The sequence below is a fragment of the Protopterus annectens genome, chromosome 9.part0, assembly GCF_019279795.1.
Source record: "Protopterus annectens isolate FY-2018-M chromosome 9.part0, PAN1.0, whole genome shotgun sequence".
Lineage (NCBI taxonomy): Eukaryota > Metazoa > Chordata > Ceratodontiformes > Protopteridae > Protopterus > Protopterus annectens.
Window position 1 is genome coordinate 473,193,578 of NC_056743.1, and position 13,661 is coordinate 473,207,238.

A 13,661-nucleotide genomic window follows, 5' to 3' on the forward strand; every position below is an offset into this window, starting at 1 on the left:
TATACTGAACCTACTGATATTGCCAACATCCTGGCAGATAGATTCAGTGCAAACTTCACCCCCCTCTCACCCCCAAAAGGGCCCACAACAATACCGGAAAAGTGTAGTGTCCCAAAAAATCACAGAGACACAGGTGAAAACAGCCCTTTCAAAAGCCAAAAACACAGTGTCAGTGGGACCAGATGGTGTCCCAGGCTGTGTCTTGCACGAACTACAGAATGAACTAACCCCCCACCTAAACACGCTGTCCAACCTCAGCCTCTGTGCAGGCTGCGTGCCCATAGAATGGCTCACAGCAACGGTTATTCCTCTCCACAAAGGAGGGGCCACAACTGACCCTGGTAACTATCGCCCCATAAGCCTGACTAGCCTGGTCTACAAGGCTATGGAGCACATCATCATGGAACTTATTAACAAAGATATTGGGAACCTCCAAACACTTGACCCGACCCAGTTCGGCTTTAAGGGCAGATAATGCCTACTTAAACCTGGTTGACTTCTTTGAGACAGTCATCAAGGCCATAGACGAGGGAAAGGTGGTTCACACAGCTTACCTTGACCTTGCCAAAGCTTTCAACACCATTTCCCACTTGGGTATTACAGAAAAACACACCAGCCTGAACATAAACCCCTACGTCACGAGATGGGTTGCCAACTGGCTTACAGACAGAACTCACACGGTAAGAATAGCAGGCTCCAGGTCCGACTCTAAACCAGTCACAAGTGGTTTCCCATAAGGCTTGGTCCTGGGATCCCTACTGTTCGGCATATACTTCTCAGAAGTACAGGCAACCACAGGAGGACTATGGCTAACCATGTTCGCCGATGACTGCAAACTGGGAGCCATAATTGACTCTCCGGCTGACATGGACATCCTGCAAAAGAGCCTTACTGAGACGGACACCTGGTGTCAAAGTCATGGCCTCAAGCTAAATGCCAAAAAATGCATAGTCATCCCGTTTGGGAAAAACAAAACGCCCATGACTTACCACATAGGTGGCAGCCCCCTTAATACAGAAGCAGTAATAAGAGATCTGGGGACCCAGGTAGATAGTAATCTCTCCTTTGACAATCATATTGCCAAAGTAGTTAGGAAATCCTTCTATGTGGCTCATCTAATTACTAAAGGGTTCGCATCTAGAAATAGAGATTATAGTGCCCCTCTACTGTTCACTCAGACCCATCATAGAGTACAATGCCCCATTTGGGATGTACCTCACTAAACACTTCCAACAGCTGGAAAGACCACAAAAGTACCTCACCAAGAGGATTACTGGCCTCAAACATATGTCCAATGCAGCCCGACTGAAAAAAACTCCGGCTGTACTCAGTGGCATATCGCTTACTCAGAGGTGATCTCTGCATGACTTACAAAGCCATGTCCAACTCAGAATTGATGGTCATGCTCCACCTAAAGAAATCCAAGTCACTGCAAGCCACGAGCTCTAGTGAGCTAAACCTCGCCACAACAATAAACAGAACATCCAGATGATGAATTTATTCCTTGGAAGGCTTATCTGAGCAGAGGTACCAGAATAGTCAGAAAAACGTGGATATCTATGTACCAGTGTCTCCGGGGGGTTTTGTCTTGTAGTTTGTTTTTGGATTATTAGGCTAATAAAATGCCCTTGGGCAGATAGCCTAGTACCTACCTATGAACCCCTAGATGTTGTATTAAGTTTGTCATGCACATAGAAGCTTAATATCTAAAGGTTGTACTAATTTTACCACTCAATTAAGCACTTTTCTTTGATACTGCACATTGAGGCATATAGCCAAATACAGGCAGAAGGAACATTTCACTTTATTTACCATGTTTGCAGATATTGTTGGGCACGTGGGAGCATAAGTATAACACTAATCAAAAGATGACGACGACCATAAGATGCCCAGCCATTTACACCTTTCGGAAACAAAAGTAAATATTCTTGTTTCCCTTGTCAAGTACTTAATACTGCTTACTTACCAATATTGTGCAGGGCTTTCCATGATAAACCAATGTGTGTCTACCATCTTTGTTTGACCTGTAGTGACAACTTATTTCACACACAGTTTAATGGGAAAGCAACAAATAGCAATATGGTTTTGCCTGTTTGCTAAGGGCCGATTTTGTTTCCTGATAATGAGTAGTAAAAATAAAATATGTGAGAAATCTTTCTCATTGTGATGATAATTTGACGTAATGCACTGTATAATGAAGTAACATCTGGTGGCATGTTGTTAAGTGGCAAGTGCTATTCAATTATTCCTGATAATTTGAAGGTGTAATCAGGTAAAAGCATTAGGAATATTTCACTTTATTTTACTTGCTTGCATAAACCATTTTATACACTGTGTAATGGGGAAGCAACATACACCATAATTTGATAAGCACTATTCTGTGGTAGCCAGTAATGAGAAGTAAAAGCTATCTCAATGAAGACGTGTCTTTAGAGTGTGTGATTAGTAATGTAGTCTTGGGTAAGGTAGTCTATGCAAAACATAGGCCCCAGAGGCTTTATTAGCTCAATTATACACCAGTCCACTTAGGGTCTGGACTCTGCATTAATTCTCCTGTGCTAGCTAATGGGTCCCTGTTGTGTAGACTTAATAAAGTAGTTTAGTGTAGATGTTTAAGGCCTGATTCTGATAATAAGTTTCATTTTGGCATCCTGGTTTTCAATTACCCTGACAGTGCTCCAATGTGTGCCACTGAAATTGAGCCACAAGACGCTACTGCCAGTGTGCCATTGAAAATGGACTTCCAAGTCACTGCTCCTACTGTGCGATCGAAAGTGGGCCCCAAGTCACTGCCCCCAGCATATTATTGAAAGTGGGCCCAAGACACTGACCCTAGTGTGCCATTAAAAGTAGACCCAATACACTACTTCCAGTGTGCCATTGAAAGTGGTCCCAAGACACTGCTCCCAGTATGCCATTGAAAGTGGGCCCTAAGACGCTGCTGCCATTCTGCCATTGAAATTGGGTCCCAAGACAGTGCTTCCTTTGTGCCATTGAAAGTGGGCCCCATTCCATTTAGAGCTGCTTAGCACAACATAAGAATAAGTAGACAGATAAATGTTGGGTTAGACATGTAATATGGAAATCCAAGACCTAGGAAGGACAATTGTCTTCTTTGATGTTGCACTTATAAACAGGACAGAGTAGTGCAAATGTCAGTTAATGCACAGTGAGTTTCAGACTGGAGAGGACACGAGAGGACGATTACTTGTATGGGAAGTAAAATCCCCAACTCATCCCCAGCAGTAGTGCAAACAGGGGCTCTGTAAAGGTACATTGTGATGGTGGTGGAACCTTTAACCCAATGGAAGTGGATGACAATAAGAACAGAGCCCTGGGAGGAGAACGAGAATTGAGTAAGGGGGAAACAAAAGGATTAAGAAGGGGAGATGAGGGCTAAGAAAAAAAAAACTAGAGTTTAGTGCTGTGCAGTACTGAAAGGTTAATGGAAAATGTTGATGTCTGGCCATATTGTATGTGCCATCAGATTCAGCAGAAATAGTAAGGAAAGGCTTATAAACAGAGTTTGAGAACAAGGGAAAAAAAAGAACAACAATAAAAGTGTGAGATCTCAACTTTCTTTCCATTTCAAAAATCTTGACTTTGTGATTACTAAATGACAAGAATCTGATGGTGACGCTTTGGCTATTAGAATTAAAATTCCAACAGTAGAGAGGCAATAATTTACTAGATCTAGTCCATACCATCAATGGGATTAGAAAATTTTAGCCTGAGGACTAAGGTGGTAATAGTGGCCACATCAGAGTGGCATTTGTGATCCCTCAATTTGGTTGAATCATGTTTCTGTGTAGTTTATGGATTTGGAATGGATCATATTGCAGTGCTATGATTCCTGGATATGAGGCAGATGAGTAGCCAAAAGAGATAGAAGGAAATACTAGAGAGACCTGTTAAGAAGGAAATTGTACATTTTAAGAAGGTAAGAGCTATGGGTAAAGAGAGAGAATGAATGGTCTTTGAGGAAACGGCTATTTGGAATGGCTATACCATATAGCATAGACCAGTGGAAGCAGATCAGAAGTAGTATGATAAAAGCTAGATTGGGGGGGGGGGGCAGTGGAGCTAAACAGATACTTCTGTTTCCTCATGAATAAATAAGGAAGCATGATATGAGAGTGCAAGACGTGGGCTAGATTAGGAGAAGCTGAGCCAATGGAGTGATGACCAGGTAGAGTAGAGATGAGTTCATTGTGTTAACAGATGACAGGCTATGGAAATGAATGAATTGTCAGTGTAAGTATTCAAGCCATGCTTTATCAGTACAGGGAATCTATTTGAGAAGGTTGCATAGTAGTCTGTGAACTGATAGTGGGACTAGATGAGAAGATGATGGCTGCAGCAGTTCAGTTATTTACAAGAGTACCAAGAAGGAGTCAGGTAATAAAGGATAGTTCAATTTCAGGTCAGTTACTGAAATGGCAATGTAAAAATTCTGTGGAGTAGGCTGCCCAGGTGTCTGATCTTGATGGCTTGAAAGGTAGCAGGATTTCTTAACAGGTTAAGAATCTAATCAGTCCAGCATAGTACAATTCTGTGCCTTGTTTGTACTGGAGGTACACAAAGTTTATCATATGCATATTGTATAGTTAAAACTTCCGAAAACATTTTAACACTCTGCCACAGGAGGCTGGTAGAGAAGATAAGTGATGAAACACAAGTTAGAAAGGTGGACAAGAAGCAGGCTAATAATGGTGCAAAGAGCTGTCTGGGAAGAAACATTTAACTGAGGAACTGAATGGACTCTGTTCTGGTCCTTCGTACCCATTATAATTTGGAGACCGAAATGCAGGATTACTTTTCCACTGACTGCATAAAAGCTCACGCAGTAGTCATGGAGGGAAAAATATGAATTCAGAAGCGCCTAGTCAGTCTAACGATTTGAGAAGATAGACGGCTATTTGGATTTAATGTAAAATACATAATTATGTACTTTTGGTATTTTATGTTTAAGTATAGACTTACAAATTGCTCTTCCTTGTTCTTTCTTATGCTACCCCCAAACCACACACACACACACACACACACACACACACACACACACACACACTTACAAATAACATGTACACTTGATCTCTGGCACCACAACAAGTCCATATGTTGTATTCTCTGTTTTCTAAAGTGCAGATGTCCTGTTAGCTGAGGAAAAATGGCTTTGGTAGTAACCATCACATATGAACTTGTTTATGTAACTCAGTGCTGGTGGGTGTGGCTAAGGCCAGAAGGATATTGGACTGTATGATGTAGAGATGTAGACTTAGACGCAAGCATGTTTCATTCCTCTGCTGCATATTGTACTGATATGGCCACATATGCAATAAGTTGTGTAGTCCTGATATGGCTACATATGGAATTGGTTGTGTATCCCTGATATGGCCACATATGGAATAGGTTATTTAGCCCTGATACGTTCACATATGGAATAAGTTGTGTACCCTGATATAGCTACATATGGAATAAGTTGTGTAGCCGTAATGTGGCTTATATATGGAATAGGATGTGTAGCCCTGATATTGCCACATATGGACTAAGTTGTGTAGCCCTTATACGGCCACATATGGACTAAGTTCTGTAACCCTGATACGACCACATATGGAATAGGTTGGTTGTGTAGTCCTGATACGGTCACATATGAACTAAGTTCTGTAGAACTGATATGGCTACATATGGAATAGTTTGTGTAGCCCTGATATGGCTACATATGGAATAGTTGTGTAGCCCTGATACAGTCACATATGGGATAAGTTGTGTGTCCCTTATACGGCTACATATGGACTAAGTTGTGTATCCCTGATACAGCTATATATGCACCAAGTTCTTTAGCCCTGATATATTTACACATGGAATAGGTTGTGTAAACCTGATACGGCCACATATGGACTAAGTTGTGTAATTCCTGATATGACTACATATAGAATAGTTTGTGTAGCTCTGATGCGGTCACACATGGAATAAGTTGTGTAACCCTGATACGGCTTCATATGGAATCGGTTGTGTAGTCCTGATATGTTTACATATGGAATAAGTTGTGTAGCTATGATATTGCTGCATATGGAATAGGTTGTATAAACCTGATATGGCTACATATGGAAAAACAAATGTGGCCCTGATACAAACACACAGAATAAGTTGTGTAGCACTGTTACCGCCATATATGGAATAAGTTTTGTAGCTCTGATATGGCTACATTTGGGATAGGTTGTGTAGCCAAGATACAACCACATAGGGAATAAGTTGTGTAGCCCTGATATGTTTACATATGGAATAAGTTGCGTAGCTATGATATGGCTACATATGGAATAGGTTCTGTAACCCTGATATGGCTACATATGGAAAATCTTAGGTAGCCCTGATACAACTACACACAGAATAAGTTATGTAGCCTTATTGTGGCCACCCATGAAATAAGTTGTGTAACCCTTCTACAGCCACATATGAACTATGTTCTATAGTCCTGATGCAGTTACATACGGAATAGATTTTACGGCTCTGCAGTCTGTACTGAGATAAAAACATCAATCGGCTGGAAGATGTGGAGTGAAGAGGTGCCAAATATGGGTAGGGGGCTTAAGTTTGAAAAAGATGAAGCCACATAGATTTTCATAGGAAGTAAGGGTAGTGGACCTATGTAATAAGGAATCCTCATTATAGGGATGCAGTTGTGTAGAGATAGACCTTTGAAGGAAATACAGAAAGGAATGAAATGGTAGCTGCAGGACTTAATAGCACCACTGGTGTTCTGCCATGTTGATTAAAGTCAAGTCAGAGCTGTCCAAGAATCACATGGCTTTGATAAAATCTTTTACCTCGTCCAAGGGTTCACTGCATATCATATCTGATAAAATCAGTTTCCACTTACTAACAAATTTAAGTATAAATGTACAAAGCTGATTAGGGATTTACTGTCACCCTATGTGTGTTAGAAGGCTCACCAGCATAACTTGAGCATATAAGACATGGGAAGTTCCATTATCCCCATCTTGGAGTGCATTCATGCAGCTGCATATTGATCCTAGTTGTAATTTTGGATACAATTGTGCAATAGTCAATCAGTTAATATTGTACTCAGTGATATCGGGTTCTTAGGCATAGACTGCCCAATCAGAGTTCTTGTTTCTTGTTGCTATATAATTTACTTGCTTAAATCTATTTAGTGTTAGCCGCTGACAAACCTAAGTCCAGCTCCTGTAATATGGTCAGAATTTGGTTACTGTTATAGGACTTCCAGTGCATTTGTCTAAAATCATATCAGTTTATAAATGCAGTCTTTTATCATTATTCATTCTTGTAAGATGGTTTCTGAATTGATGACGATGCAAATTTGAATCTCATTTTAAAAGTATATTATAGCATGCATATTCTGCTGATTTTTATCTTTCTTTGATATCTCTTATACAGATGTGTGGAACCCCAGAATATATGGCCCCTGAAGTCATTTTACAACTTGGATATGGAAAGCCAGTAGATTGGTGGGCCATGGGCATTATTTTCTATGAGATCTTTCTTGGCTTCTTTCCATTCTGTGGTGCTTCCCATGATGAGACATTATTAAAAGTTATCGCTGGTATGTTATGGTCACTAATGTTAATGCTGATGCTTTCTACTTGAAACAGAATTATTATCGGAGTTGACTTAAAGCGTAAATCTAGCTGTACATTTGGCTGCATATTACACAGCATTTTATTGACTAAATCGGGTTTCATACTAACAAAGTAGTGTTATGAGGTGTAAAACCATTTAGTCTGTTTTTTGTTTTCCTTAAGGGTGTATCATCTTTTGAGTTGCAGGTCACTATTACTTCCCTCAGTTTGAATCTTTTAGTAACTCCTGCAATAACAAGAGGTGTACTTTTTGAAGTGCTTGTCATTTATTTGAATGTACATTGAGTCACTTCACATTTGGCCCTGGAGACTTACACTGTACACAGTTCTCATGAGCCTCTCCTCAGACTGCTGCAAAGATGCCAAATGATATATTATGTGAAGCGTTAAAGGTTGGATCAGTTTAAGGACCCTAGGACCATTGTAGCCAAACTAGAAATTAGACAGCAAAGAAGAAATCATCAAGGCAAAGAACCAAATTGAACCTACCTCTGTTTCCTGTCTCTACCTTAATCTAAATCCCAGTTCCCCAGCCTCTGAGGAGTACATTTGACAATAAATGCTACCAGATTCATATTGGTTGGGTTGCCCTTTCTCTGCAGTCAAGACTTGAAAAAAACCTTGAGGACAGCCAATATTATAGCATGTGATGTTCATCATATTGATTACTGCAGCAGTAGCCTTAGCTATATGGGTTATATCCTGCATAGGATATAACAGCCAGACAGCTTCCAAAGCTTCAGGGCACCTTCTACTTGCCCAAGCCATTGGCTGGCTTTAGCTGAGCTGACTAAAATGATAGGTTTGAGTGTCGAGCTTTCCTGCTACAGAAGTGTATGCTCCTCTGAGACTTTTGAGGGTTGATGGTTGGCTTGTGGTGCTCCTTTGCTGAGCAGGTAAGTTCCATTTGAGGTTTATTTAATCATACTTTCCTGTTCGGGAGAATTATTTAAAAGCAAGGAGTTTATATTTTAATGGACTATCAAGAGATTGTATTGTACTTTTAAGAGAGCACTGTTTTTCCTGTCAGTTTAAAAATTGTTTAAACTAATTAAAAAACATTTTTTCTGTGGAGAAATTTTGTTTATTTTACTTTTTTTAGGGCTGGTTGGAATGTCAAGTACTTTTTACTGTGTTTTATGTGAAAAAAATTGACATTTGAATAAAGTTTTACCAGCTTTTGCTGCTTGATTTCCCTGAGAAAGAAGCACCATTACCTAACACTAGCTTGACCATGGAACAAACTGTCAGTCTGTAGTTGGTCCTTCTTCCAGCCAGAAAAAGAAAAGTCAAGCAAACAGCCTTTGCTACCACAACAGGCTAACAATTTGCCTCATGTGCAGATGGGTGAGACTGCTGTGGCCATTAGTTGTACCTCAGGCCACTCATCTTTTGGCCTGAATATCTCTAGTATAGCACCTATAGCCACTATGGACCGAGGATTAGCCACGCCTCTGAGGCTGTTGGAGTCTTCTTAACGGGCAAGAGAGAGAGACAGTGTTGTAGTCTTGGGAGAGGGAACATGGACGTTTTCCTTGTTTTGTCAGTGTTGTGTCTTTCCCTGGGGAAGCATTTGCTGTTGGCGTGTATCTCTCTCATATTTCCCTTGTCAGTAATAGTCCACAAAAGGCTTGCAGTAGTGTTCTGGGTCACCTAAGGGATTAATTCAGGCTAGTGATCCTTTTTATAAAGCAGTTTCTGGTAAAACAGAGATGCATCTTTTCCTCAAAACATTCAAGATTCTAAATCAAGACAGGAAGATGAAAGGACAGATACAGGGTTTTCTTATAATCATGATTCACTGTCAAAGGAGAGCTCAGTTTCCTTGTCCCCTCACCGACTCTTGCTGCCCTTTTTCCTCTCAGAAGGTCTGAATCTCCACTTTTTTCATTGGGAAGAGAGCGTTTACGATAATAAGTTCTAAACATCATTCATCAAGGTTATAGATGACAGGGGGAGGAAATTCCTCCTTTCCAGGGAGGTAATCCCTCATCTGCCAGACCAGTCTGTTTTATTTCCACTTAAAATTTATTGCATGCTGTCCCAAGATTGATATAGCTAGTTCCTCCTTCATGGGTGCGAGATGTTTTTATTCGAGGATATTTTTAGTAACAAAGAAAGAAAGTGCTTGGAGGCCAGTTTTAGAACTTTCTTTCCTCAACCTGTTTGTGATAAAGCCCAAATTCAAAATGTGTTAATACTTCATCCTTACATTTTCAGGGTCTGTGTATTAGTTTCCCCTAAAGTGTTTGGCAATGCCATGTACAGACGCAGACACATTGAGTCACATTTGTCCTGTAAAAGCATGATTGAAATTTCACTAATATCTAGTTGCACACAGGACCACTAGTTTGCAGTGACAAGCACTGTCCCCAGAGTTGCAAACTGGATACTCTTGATATTGCTTTATATTCTCACTCCAACTGTCTAGTCAATAAAAAAGGGACTGTTGCCATGGATGTGAAGTTTCCCACTATTTCCATTAACAGCTTGGTGGATATGGGCATCCTGAGGCAATGTAGAAATTACCTCATGTTTACAGACTGCCAATTCATTCTCAAATAAACTGATATGGTATGTGAGAGATGTATTTACACAATGTCACTGGAGGCGAAACTGTCACATAAAAGTACTCGTAATGTCAATAAGGCTGTCAGTAGTACACATTCTGCACCCGCCACACACAATTCAAAGTAGACATTTAGACCCACATATGCTGAGACACTTAAATGTAACCTTCCTACACCACAAAGCCCTCCTAGATGAAGTACACATAACGAATAGCCTCTGCAGCCCCAAATGCACCTTTCAAAACAACACCCACATCAACACAGAGCTACATCTCATGGAGCCTCTACTTCTAAGCTTATAGGGCAAGCCACCACACAATCTAACATTCTGGTCAGTGGAGACTCCATCCTGAGACACACTGATGTCCCTCTCACCAGGCTGAGTAAGGAGAAAGTCAGTCAGTTGCTTATCAGGGGCTAGGATCCACCATGTTATGCATGCACTCAGGTCATTGGACCACAAGTACCAGTATGACTCGGTCATTGCCCATGTGGGAGTAAATAACCTGAGACGTACCTCCCTAGACTATATGAATGAAGAGTGACATCATGGAGCTCTCAGAATATGCGTCTCAGACTGACATGAGCCTAGCATTGAGCAGCATTTTACCTTCTCCAAGGATGATGCCGCAAGGCCAACAAAAGATGACTGACTTTAATAATTGGCTTAGTTTCTGGTGTCATTATAAGGGGGTGCAATATTTGGAACGAGTTGGTCAATAGACCACGCTGCTGTGCCAGAAATGGTCTGCACCTCTCCCCTCTAGGCTGTTGAATATTTGCTTAAGCACTGTCTTCCGCCATAGTGCCAAACTGAAAGTACTTCCAACACAGCATATCAAAACCAAGAAAATCTAAAGGTATTACTGCTCAATGCTAGGAGTCTAAACAAAAAACTTCACTCCCTAGAAGCTTTCTTCACCCTAGAGAATGCTGACGTCTGTGCAGTCACTGAAGTGTGGTTTAAAGCCGCAGAGAGCACACCAGCAGTGTAAGGTTATAATGCCTTCCACACATTTAGACTAGCTACTACACAGACAGAGACTAAAGGTGGAAGTGTCTTGATTTACATCAAAATAAATATACCTCAAGGCTGGTCAAACAGGACAATGCTGCTCCATGTTCAAATCACCATAGGCAAAATCCAGTACCACTTCATTGGAAGCTACAGGTCCCCCTCAATGACCCAGGAAACCCATACCATCTAATCTGAAGTAGTTGACTTAATTCTTTCTGCACATATGGGTATACGGATCCAATTTGGATCCGAGCCGGCAAAACTTTTCAAGCATCAGCTCCAAGCTCCTCCCCTACCTATATTACATCACTTCTTCCTTTCTAGCCCCAGATCGCATTTGCCGCTCTGAGTCAGCATCGTGGTCTCTGAGCTCCTAGCTAGTTGGTAAGGTTTTTGGTCCTTTGTTGCTAATTGCTGAGTGTGAATACCTTCCCTTTTTCCTCCCTTACATCACATCAAGGTCCACAGGAGCTCCAGGAGGTTTCTCTGCTTCCGGCTAGGGGCCAGTCACTTTCAATTCGGAGCCCTACCCTTTAGTCACCACAGTCCCCAGGGTGTTCACCAAGGTTATGGCGGTCACAGTGGCTCACCTGAGACTTCAGGGCATTCAGGTATTCCCCTACCTAGACGACTGGCTCTTCGCTGCATCCACCAAACGTCTCTTGTGTTATGCCCTACACTACTTCCTTGGTCTGGCTCACAAGTTAGACATCACAATCAACCTCAACAAGTCCCACCTGACTCCGGTTCAGATCATAGACTTCATCGAGGCACGGTTGGATTAGATTCAGTCAAAGATTTTTCTCACCCCGGAAAGAATAGGAAATCTCAGACTCCATGTATCAGCGATCTTGGAGCACTCTGTAGTCACAGCAGCCGATGTTCTCAGGGCCTTGGGTTTGATGGCAGCCGCAATCTCTATCCTCCCTCTTGCACGTCTTCACATGAGAGTTCTTCAGTGGACTCTGGCTGTTCAATGGTCCTGGCTAGACCTTCCCATGAGTTTCCACATCCGAATCAATCAGACATGCAGAATGTCACTCCAGTGGTGGCTTCAATCGGCATACATTTTTGCGGGGCGCAGCTTCCTAGCCCCTCCGGCTCAAGCCACGGTGACCACGGACGCTTCCCAGCTTGGGGGGGGGGTGCTTCCTGGGAAGAATGGTCCAAGGCACGTGGTCCCCTCCAGAGACCAAGCTACACATCAATGTCCTGGAAATGAGGGCAGTGCTTTTAGCGTTGAGAGCCTTTCATCCTGTCCTAACTCCAGGAACGGTAGCCATTCAATCAGACAACATGTCTGTAGTCTGGTATATAAACAAACAGGGAGGGACCCGATCCTATCCCCTTTGTCGCGAGGCCATGAGGGTTTGGGAGTGGGCCATATCCACCAGCCGGTCTCTCATAGCAACGCATATCCCGGGAAGCTCCAACATTCTAGCGGACAGTCTCAGCAGAGCAATTCTTCTGCCTTACGAGTGGTCTCTGAAACAATCAGTGGCGGAGAAGATCTTCCGTGTTTGGGGTCAACCTTGCTGCAATCTCTTCGCATCTCCTTCCAACGCGAAGTGCAGCATTTCTTCGCTCTGATCCCCCCTCCGGGGAATGTCCCAAGGGATGCTCTAGTCCATGCTTGGCCTCCTGGGCTACTGTATGCTTATCCCCCGTTACCTCTTATTCCGAAGTTCCTTCAGAGAGCTTGCCGGCTGCAGTGCAAAGTCATTCTCATAGCTCCCTTCTGGCCGCGCCAAGTGTGGTTTCCCTTCCTATGGTCTCACCTGTTGGCTCCTCCATGGACTCTAGATCCATGTCCGGATCTAATTTCTCACCCATCGGGCTTGCCCCTGCCCCAACCTGGACAGTCTCAAGCTGACGGCTTGGCTGCTCCAGTTCCCATGATCATCAGGACTCCCGGACTTTCGTCCCCTGTTAAGAATATTCTGGTAGCTTCTCTTAAAGCCTCCACTAGGAAACTTTACAATAGCAAGTGGAGACGTTTTTGCGTTTGGGCCTCTCAGCACAATCAGAACCCGTTTACAGCCCCTGTTCTGGTCATATTGGATTTTTTGGCAGATCTTTTTCGGTCTGGCGCAAGTGCTTCTGCCATCAAGGTTCAACTGGCTGCCATCTCCAATTTTCATGTAGGTGAAAATAAGGTCGCTCTGGCTTCTGCCAAAGTGTGTAAAGCCTTCCTGAAGGGCACTTTTTTATTGCGACCAACAGTTAAAGAAACAGTGCCCCCCTGGGATTTGACTTTGGTCCTTCAGGCCTTGACTTCTCCCCCTTTCGAGCCAGCCGGTTTTGTTCTTTGTTCTGATGAAGTTTTTGTCATGAAAGACAGCATTCTTGGTCGCCATCATATCAGCTAAAAGAGTTTCAGAGTTGCAGGCCTTATCCTCCTTGCCTCCCTGTTTGGTTTTCCACGAGGATAGGGTTTCGCTGCGTATGAATCCT

General features: G+C 42.5%; 1 protein-coding gene across 1 annotated transcript in view; it reads left to right on the top strand.

Annotated features, from left to right (window-relative positions):
* Positions 1 to 13,661, top strand: part of LOC122811279 (microtubule-associated serine/threonine-protein kinase 3-like) — a 54,798-nt gene that overhangs the window by 2,249 nt on the left and 38,888 nt on the right. The window contains exon 2 of the mRNA XM_044083014.1: positions 7,417 to 7,582. Within this exon, the coding sequence (XP_043938949.1) occupies positions 7,417 to 7,582 (166 nt within the window). The remainder of the gene's footprint in view (positions 1 to 7,416; positions 7,583 to 13,661) is intronic.